Source organism: Quercus suber, unplaced genomic scaffold (assembly GCF_002906115.3).
Source record: "Quercus suber isolate HL8 unplaced genomic scaffold, Cork oak 2.0 scaffold_257, whole genome shotgun sequence".
Classification (NCBI taxonomy): Eukaryota; Viridiplantae; Streptophyta; class Magnoliopsida; order Fagales; family Fagaceae; genus Quercus; species Quercus suber.
In genome coordinates this window covers 867,861-877,678 of record NW_027069713.1, presented here as the reverse complement: position 1 = coordinate 877,678, position 9,818 = coordinate 867,861, and the positions used below count along the sequence as shown (strand labels likewise).

The 9,818-nt window shown below is 31.5% G+C and overlaps 1 protein-coding gene across 1 annotated transcript; it reads right to left on the bottom strand.

Annotated features, from left to right (window-relative positions):
* Nucleotides 1-5,638: 5,638 nt before the first annotated feature.
* On the bottom strand, nucleotides 5,639-7,747 carry LOC112033297 (histidine-containing phosphotransfer protein 4). Its single transcript, XM_024066078.2, has 6 exons — nucleotides 7,467-7,747; nucleotides 6,914-7,044; nucleotides 6,733-6,801; nucleotides 6,531-6,602; nucleotides 5,993-6,065; nucleotides 5,639-5,869 (listed from the first exon to the last, which is right to left on the bottom strand). Exons 1-6 carry the CDS (start codon nucleotides 7,524-7,526, stop codon nucleotides 5,822-5,824), a joined length of 453 nt encoding a protein of 150 aa, XP_023921846.1. The 5' UTR covers nucleotides 7,527-7,747; the 3' UTR covers nucleotides 5,639-5,821.
* Nucleotides 7,748-9,818: the final 2,071 nt, after the last annotated feature.

The window sequence follows — 9,818 nt, the reverse complement described above, 5'->3', positions numbered from 1 at the left end:
TTTTTTTTGCTTTAGCATGAGTTTTAAGCCGAAGTTCCTTATGCTATTGCTATCCAAAAAATTCCACTGTTTTTCATGCTTAATTATTTAGCACATGCACTTTAGTTACATTAACATGTTTCTTGGTTGAAGAATAGAGATGACTTTGAAAATTTTGAAAATAAAATGCAAAAATTTTATCCCATGTGAGTTTTTGAGCCATTCAAAAATTTTTTATTTATGATTATTTTGCTTTGATCTCATCTTTCATTTGGAAGCACATATTTTGTTGTTGTTTAGTCTTGTTATTCTTTTTTTTTTTTTTGGTTGAATGCTAAGAATTCATTAATTTTATGTCACACTTGAACATTTTAAAGTCATGAATATTGAAGAACTACCATAATTCTTAAAATACGATCTTAGGCCATAATTGTGTATTTTGAGCCTTTAATTTTCTTTTTCTTGGTACATTCTCGCTAATAACCCAAGCATGTTATTTTAGCTATTCCTTCCTAATCACTTTCTCAAGTGTTTCAAGAATTTACCCGATCAAATTGTCTTATTGTGGTATATTTGTGGTGAAATAATTGGAAGAAAAGAAGGATGACTCAAAAAAATAATGATAAAAAAAAAGGGGAGAATGTGAAAGAGGAAAAATAAGAGAATGAATTTGTTGTTGATTTTTTTAAAATGAAAGTGTTACGTTCAAGAAGTTAAGAAGATAAAATTGCATGCCATATGCTCAAAAGAAGTTATTTCTCCAAATATTTTAGGAAGCACTTTTCATTTTTGCTAGTACCTTTTGTTCTTAATCTCTCCTCTTTACCATACATTACATCCATATAAAAGTCTTACTTGATTTTAAAGAAGGTATGGTTTGGATATTGACATGACTAATCAACGTTTGATGTAATATTATTAGCGTTTGGCATCCTTTCATGAGCCTATGTATTTCTTTTTTCTCCTTTTTTCACCACTTTTCATCTTATTCATATGTCAGATATTTGTCATTGTTTTACGTTATTTAGCTCACATATGTTTAAGAGTGTTACACATATTTTCTAAGTGATTTTATTTGTTGAACAGTGTTAACACTAGTGAGATTTGAGTTGAAGCATAAATCTAGATAGAAATTCAAGTCATGTTTTATCTTAAGACCAAGAGTATGTTTGTGTTGGCTAAACTATTCACACAATGAGTGTTGATGACCTGTGGAATATCTTTAGTAGTTGTTAGTATTATAGCATTTGATTAATTATTTTTTGCTAAAGTAATGAAAATTTGCTATTTTATGTCTTTGTTTTAAGTCACTTAGATTTTTGGTTGGGATGTGATAATAGTTTAATTTTGCATATTTATATCATTATTAAAGAGCATTATCATACTTATTTGTGTTAATTCATGCATTTTATACTTGGTTTTGGAATAATGTTGAATAATTAATTTTGAGCTTAAAACAAATTTTAATGCATGAATATGTCTTTTGTAGGAGAATGAAATTAATTCTAGCAAGAATTACCAAGAAAGATACAAGCAAATATGTGTAATGAAGAAGATTAATGGACTAAATTTTGACAAGGGTCATAATGAAGTTAAAGAAGGCTAGCCAAATTGGAGCAAATAATCAAAGGAAATTCGCATTAAATCCAAGTCAAACTTGGATTAGGATTCCAACTTGTACAAGCCTTATTATTTTGGGCATAACTTTCAACTCAGATATTGGATCAAGATAATTTAAGTTGGGCTGAAAAAATAATTGAAAGGGTTAAAACTTTGTAGTTAAAAAAAAAAAATAAAAATTGATGTTTAGTGGGTCAAATTTGTTATTTAATTGGAGCCTAAAAATCATGGGTTTTGCTTGAGAAGCTGGCTTTGTGTAAAATTTGAGTATTTATTTTTAAGTTTGGCTATTTGCTTGATTTGGTTTAGGTATTTTGCCTTTTAATTTCATGGTATGCCTTGACTTCCTTTTCCTTCATCAAACTTTGCTAAAAATTTGGTTCCTACTAGAAACCAAGGAAAAGTTACTGTGTAATTGGAAAGCATGGACATAACATTTGGACTACCATGCTTGGGTCCAACATGCACGAGACACGGTAAATGCATTGAACACGGTTGCAAGCATGTTCCAGCCTTTTTTTATTTTTTGAAAAATGACAAACATGACGGGACATAGTTGGGACATAGCTTGTGCCCAAAAAAAAAAAAAAAAAAAAAAAAAGGAAGATGAAATGCACTACTTCTTACACCGATCTTCTCCCACTTCTCCCACTCACGCCGATCTTCTTCTTCTTCTCCTCCCACGCTGATCTCTTCTTCTTCTTCTTCTTTAGCTCTTAGCTCTTAGGTCTATTTATCTTTTATAGTTTTCCTCCTTTGCCCTTTTTTCCTTATTTTGTCCGTGTACCTTTTTTTGTTTTGTCTACCTCACACTATCACACATGAAGAGCCCATTTATCTCTAGTCACCTACGTGAACAAAAGATATGTAAATAGGTGCTTCTTTTCAATTTCTTTTTTTGTCTTTAATGAGTTAAAAGTCCACTATTTATCAAGCCAAGTAGGATTTTTTTAAAAAAAAAAAAAGAAAAGAAAATCAAGCCAAGTAGTTAACTTTTATAATTCGTTTTTCAATATTTAGGTAGATAGTGGACAAATGTACATATTATTAGTGTATAGGCTTTAATATACTTCAAAAATTATTTTAACAATTATTTAAAAACAAATAATTTTTTTAATAAAAAATATATAAATTGTGAATATATATATATATATATATATAATTAATTAATATAACTATCCCCATCGTACCCATATCCTAATTTTCAAAAAATGTCATGTCACTGTGTCATACTCGTGTTCATATCCACGTCCGTGCTTCATAGTTGTATAATAAATTCAATTATTGGGTACCAAGTTACCAAAAACATTGAAAAAAGATTTATGGAAATTTTAGACCAGAAATAGACATTTTTTATAATTGCCAAAATCTAATACTATTTAGTATTTACAATAATTGGGGATTAATTCTGCAAGCATCCTCACTGATCCTCGATAGTCTTGAATATGTTGTGCTTCCTGATTTAGTTTCTTAGCCGGGGTGTAGGTGGGAAGCTCCCCTGTTTTAGAGTCCCTGCTTCGTTTTTGGCGTTCTTCTCCCTCTAGTATACTGCTTTGTTTTCAATGAAATCTTAGTGACTTTCCCAAAATAAATAAATAAATTCTTTAGCCAAATTTAATAAGATCACCAATCACGAGTTCAAATTTTCAGGCAAATCAAAAGAACAACCAAATTGACCCTACTTTCTGGAAATTCTAATAAAAAATTTTTTAATTTACTTTCCCTTAATTATGGCCTTATATTATTTTTTTTAACATCAGTAACTATGGTCAATTTTTCTTTTCCGGTAATTCAGAATTTCATTGAAATAAAGAAAAAATAAGGAGTAAGCTTTACAACCCTTAGCTACCCTGGCTTCAATAGTGGAAGCTAGCAGATCCAAAGCAACAGAACACTATTGAGCAATTAATCAGACTCAACTTCAAGATACTAGCTCTCATACTGTTCTACACAGAACAAAAGCTAATACAAAGCCAACCAATTAGACCAGCCTTACAATAAGGGACTATACACAGATTAAACACATCTTAATATTCCCCAATTTGCACAGAGATTTTGTTAAGAATGGTGCTATCCAACTGGCTGCTATTCTCCATTCTTCCCCTAACATCTCTTTTGATAAACTTGAGTATCTGATCGTCTGTCTTAACATCACTCCATAGATTCTTTTTTTTTTTTTTTTTTTTTTTTTTTATATATATATATTTGAATCCACATGTTGTAAATTGTTACATATCTTGCAAAGAATGACTCCTAAACTTGATCCTTTAGATTATCTATGCAAAAACTTACCAGGTCTTCCCAAGTTTTATAGATCCTTGACACTAGACATAGGGCCATCACCTGCTCCCAAATTCTGCTTGTGTAGGAACGATAAAAATCTATACTCTCTATGAACCTTCTACAAAAAATACTATTGCTGTCACCATTAAAGCCCCATTGCACTTGTCTGATTTTTGTTGATAGTCTGTCCTTCATGACTAGCAAACTTATGAAGTTGTTGGGTATACACATGTGAGTGAAGTTTCATGTTGAATAATAATAAGAAGAATATGTTCATTTTTGGACATGTGTCATCATCCTAATGAGTTCAATACAACTGGACATTAGATCTAATCTAAGTCCTAATGTTACAACATCAAAGTAATAGGATTCTCATCAAAGTTCAAATTTTTTTATACATAATCATATAATCATAAATACATATATTTGTTGGCTTTATAAATTTGCGCATACATTCATTACAAGCACACACACGAATAAAGCTCATAAATGCACATATGTTACCAACTTACTAATTAATGGGGATCATTTTTGCAGGTGAATAACGCAAACAGTTCTTCCCCAGGAGGCCAAGAGTTCTATAATAGATACAGTTACGAGCATAGATACAATCACAAGTAGACCTCAACTTGAAGAAGACACCTCAGTTAATGGAGTTTGTAGATGATAGCAAGGTAAACTTGCTCTTTCCTATTTTTTGATAGGCAAAAAAATTTTGTTAAAAAAAGGCGCAAATAAAGCGCTATCCTAGCACACACACAAATATTCTTTCATTAGAATCCTATGCTGTAACTGGGATCTTTTAAGTTTCATTGTGAGTCGTTGTTAGTTTAGAGTTGGGGTGAGTTAACCCTTCTTGACCTTAAATGGCATTTTCTTCTCTTTTGCTAGCCATTTTTTTTTTCAATCAAATATAACCAGGTTAGGTGTTGTGGTAGATACTGGCAATGTCGAATATCAAAGTTCTATGGCTGTGCCACCATTTATATCTCTAGGGATCAATACATGCTTTCATTTTAACAATACCGACCATATGATCAAGCTCAAAAAGGTGCCCTGATTGTGCAGAAGATAAACTTTAATTAATGATATAAAACCTTTAAAGCTTGATTAAAACCTCAACTACTAGCCTCTTTTTGTTTTTTTGTGTTTTTTTTGTTTTAGGAAACAACTACTAGCCTAAGAGCAAATGCTTGAACGATTAAAATATTGATGGTCGCTAAATTATATAAAAGCATGTTTGCCATTAAATTATTATTATTAAGCCTATTTCACTTATGTATAACTTTTTAAATATTGTATTTTATAGCTATAACAATATTTTTGTCGGCCTAAAAAAAAAAAAAAAAAAAGTCGTCTATATATTTTTTCTTTGGATTTTAGGATTTTTTATTTATTTATTTATTTATTTTTTTGGGGGTGGTGGGGTGAGCTTATAATAATAGTGCAAAAGGCAAAACAAGTTCAAAACGCAGCCCAAATACTTGTCGGAAGGCTCTGCTATGGCCTATGAATGTGAAACTGGACAAAAACTGGCCCAAAATAATCTCAAAACGAGCCCAATTACTTGGCTGAAGGCTCTACTGTGGCCTACGTAACTAGGACTGGTCAAGGACTGAGCCCACTAGCCCAGTAATCAATTTCTCCAATTGGGCTTTGGAATAAACTTTGAGGCAGGAATAAAAACTGGTATTCTCTGTCACACATACTGGCCCATTGGCCATTGCATCAAGTTAGTCATCAATACACACAGACGTAGCAAAAATACCACTACTCCATTTTTATTTATGAGCTAAGATACATATATTAAAACATAGGTTACTGAAAAACCAAAACATTCCTAGGGTGAATTCGTACACAGACAAAGTACAAAGTTCTCCAATCACACTTTAACACAAGTAGCTAGGATCTGTCTCTGCCTTTCTTTCTGATCAATTCCTTACCCGGGCGGAGATGCTGTCTGGGTAAGCCTAGCTTGTCTTGCTAGCTGAATGGTTAAGAATCAAAGCAATGAAGGTAAAATGCATAGCATTAGACACTCCTTTTTATGGATAAAAATCAGTATGAATTCTATAGAATCCCACTCAAAAAGAGAAAATAGAAAGGGCACCTGAAAGTAAGCTTCAAGTTTCCTTTTTAGTGTGGCATATTCTCTCTTCAGTTGTTGGAAAGTTCTCGTGCATCTGCTTTTGTTCATTGCAACAGAATGATTATGACATTGATATGATTATATGACATCAATCACGGATCATGGATTTTCCGTATACTAAGAGTAAGAGATCTTGGACCTATATATGGATATCTTTGAATAACTAGGACATGTCTAGTAAGACTGTTTTCTGCTTATAAGTTATTAGAAATTTTCTTTTGATAAGTTTCTGGTTACATCAAGAGAGATTCGAATTAGTGACACCCGTTTCATGAACACAAAATTTCCATGCCTTTATGTAATAAAAACAGACTCTGAGAAAGGAAGTAATTGCATGCAATTTTTTGCATGACTAAAAATCTTTAACAATTTAGAGAAAATATTACTCCATCAGGGCCTTACTCAAGGGAGTTAAATAAAACTAAGGACTTAAATTTGACAACCATCCATGGGTGTGAATGAATGTGATAATATGGAATTAAGTTGGAAGATGAATTACCCTTCTCCATTTCCTGCTCTGCAATATTCCCTGAACAATGAGCACTCGGCTTTAACCTTTTTGGCTCCAAAGCTGCACCAATAGAATATAATGGAGATAAAGAACATTATTGTGTTGAACCCAACACGGCTCTACCACCTTTCATAATGTAAATATAATATGTAATTTTCACCATTTTTTTTTTTTTGGTTGAAATATATACCTTGTGCTACTTCCCATGAATTGATACATATAGCCATCCAGCCTACCATAATCAAGTGGCCTCCTCTCCCTGCATAAACACAATCAGAAAGTCATTATCACCTTCACAAAAGAGGTACAAAAGAAAAAAGAAATAAAGATGAAAAGATAAAAGAAGAAAGTTAAATGAAAAAATAACTCACAATTCCTGCTCTATGTTGAGGATTAGTCTAGATGTATCCTGGTAGTAAGTTGTGACAATTTCCTCGACAAAATTTGGATTAGTACGATCTTGCAGCTCCTCCAATTGAACAAATTGTTCGTCTAGGAGTCCCTACAAAGACACAATATACAAAATATCAAAACCTCAAAACATAAAATCATGGAATAGCATGGATGAAATTTATGTGTGCTCACAAAGAAATTATAATATCTAGATCAATATATGCATCTATATTGCATCTCCCAAGTGTTTCAAATTTTGTGTCGATTCACCATGTCTATCACTGAGTACTTGCTCAAATACTTCAACACTTTAATATGTACTAACGCTTGCAGACATGTAATTTATGCAAATACATGCACATATATTGTAGTATAGTTTTTGTAGAGTCTATATTACTACATGGAAAACTAGTGTCACGTATAATGGATAAGTATTTCACGCTTGTGCATGTTCATATTAGAAAAGGAGAGAATATAACTTGTTGTATGTAATTTTGTATATGCAAATCAACGTAAAGTATGAGTAAAAACCTCATCGAAGAGAGTCTGTCTCTGGTGGGCAACCTGTATGAGCAACTGACTCCTCTCCATTTTAGAGGTAACGTCTAGCAAACAAGCAAAAGGTATATATGTTTATATGTATGTGTGTGAGAGAAAGGGGGAGATAGGCTACAACTTGATGGATTGAGTGATGAGAATGCAATATGGCAATGAGTTTATATACTGGAGAGAAATGAAGGATTTAATATATAGAGGACACGGCACACTTTTTTTCTTCCTTCTTTCCTTTTTTTGCATAGAATAGAGGGTGCGTACACTTGTATGTAGACATCTTAGTGTGGATTCAGGTGAAAAGGAAATTTCAATGGTGTTTAAGCAATGTTAATGAGTATTGGCGATTGGCAAATTTGATTCTATCATTCCCAAATTATAAATTTTTTTATGGTTTTATGTTAAGTCCTTCAATAATTAAAGGTATCCAGATTCTAACTATATCACTATTCTTAATTCTAATGCATTATTAGCATTTTATATTGTGCACTCAATCCCCAATATTATTATTCTACATTAATAGCTGAAAAATGAAGAGACAGAAATAATATATATTTCATCAAATCCTTTAACAATAAAAATAAATAAATAGAACATTTTATGACCTTTTAAAACTTTTTAAGTGACCACTGCATACCCTTGGTGCGATAATCATTCCACAAGTATAAGTATTTATGAGGTGTGAGAGGCAAGGCTCAGGATTCAAAACTCCAGAAATGAGTTTTACATACATATACACTTAGATTAGGTCAGAGTAGAATTTCCATCTTGTAAATAAATAATTTAAAAAAAAAACTTTTTAAATGACTGATTATTTAGCGACAGCAACATTGCGGTGCTGGCTTGACATTAAAGAGGTGAAAGAGTCACTAAGGTATATGATCCTTTTTAATAATCCAAAAGTATACATTATCACATATAAACCACTACAAGTTCAATTTTTGGGCTATATTACTGATATACTCAATCTATTGTGTTAGGTTTAGGTTTTAGATTGGCAAACCAGAACAAAACAATCTTAGTTTAGTATTTTTAGAGTGTCAAAGTGTTGTCAAGTTTTCTACCTTGGTGCTAGAAGTTATTGTGCTAAACAGTGTTGCTCGACACCTCTTGAAACTTGACCGATTGAGAAGCCTTGATTTTAATAAATTGAGTTGCATCTCGATAGAGCAAATCTTGGGATTACTGAAATGTAAAATTCAGCTCATCAACCCATTAAATGATTAGGGTTTGGCATAATCAAATTAAGGTATTTTAAAAAAAACCCTAATAGAGGTCCAAGAGACTTTTGGACCTTCTCTGTTATAGATCTAAAGATTTTGTGCCTTTTGCTCAAAAAAGTTACTATCAAAGATCATTCCACACATAATATGAACCGGTGGTTATTGAAGTTGTTGCATACCAGTTATCTCATATATTGGATTTAAGCCTTTAAATGGAGTCTTAAAGTTGTGGATTGGAGGTTTGTGTTGGAACAACTTTATATCAAAGAAGTCCGTGGATCTTAGAGCTAAGTTTGGTAACTTTAGTTAAGTTTACAAAGTATAGAGCTATTCATTTGTAAACTTCTATTTGATAATGGGAGCATTGAAGTCTGTGGGTTTTATTGTGGAATTTCTATTTTATTGGTTTTTTCTTTTTTTTTGGAGTCATCATATATGTGTGTTCTAGTTCATTTTCAAAGTAATTGATATTGATGATTGTTTCAATAACCAAAAACAGTTCATAATTTATCTAATTAACAACTTGACCTTAAAATCGGTTTAATGATACTCTCCAAAAAAAAAAAAAAAAGGTTTAATGATTGTTATACAGGGTCTAAAAGCCAACATTGATTGAGACCAATTAAATAGTTTGGTGCAATCTCTTTGACTCAATGAAATGAAATGAAATATCAACGTGAGTTTGGTGCAATATTTTTGACTAAACCTAAATGGGACCATTGAAGTCACTATTGTCCTGCCAGCCAACAATAACACCATCACAACAAAACCAGTTCACACACATTTGGCTTCTTTTTTTTCTTTTTTTTTTAATAATCTCAAAACAGTTTTAGAGTTTCCAGAAACACAAATCAAAGATATCCTAATTAATTTTTTTGAATAAAGAAAATAAAATAAAGAAGAAAATCATGACAATTAAGACTTAGGAAGATGAAGATGGATTGAGAGATTCCTATATAGTTTTGTTAATTGCTTTTTATAATTAGTAAGTGTTAAATAAAAAAAGGTGGATTAATTTCCATATATAGAATGAGCCACATATATATATATATATCATATATCATATATATATATATATATCATATATCATATATATATATATATATAT

What these genes read in the sequence shown, in the direction of transcription:
- LOC112033297 (XM_024066078.2), bottom strand. Translation starts at nt 7,526, where the DNA reads ATGGAGAGGAGTCAGTTGCTCATACAGGTTGCCCACCAGAGACAGACT. An exon ending in GACAGACTCTCTTCGATGAG is followed by an intron (nt 7,045 to 7,466) that starts GTTTTTACTCAT and finishes GTGTCTTTGTAG; the next exon opens with GGACTCCTAGACGAACAATT. An exon ending in CTCAACATAGAGCAGGAATT is followed by an intron (nt 6,802 to 6,913) that starts GTGAGTTATTTT and finishes GTGTTTATGCAG; the next exon opens with GGAGAGGAGGCCACTTGATT.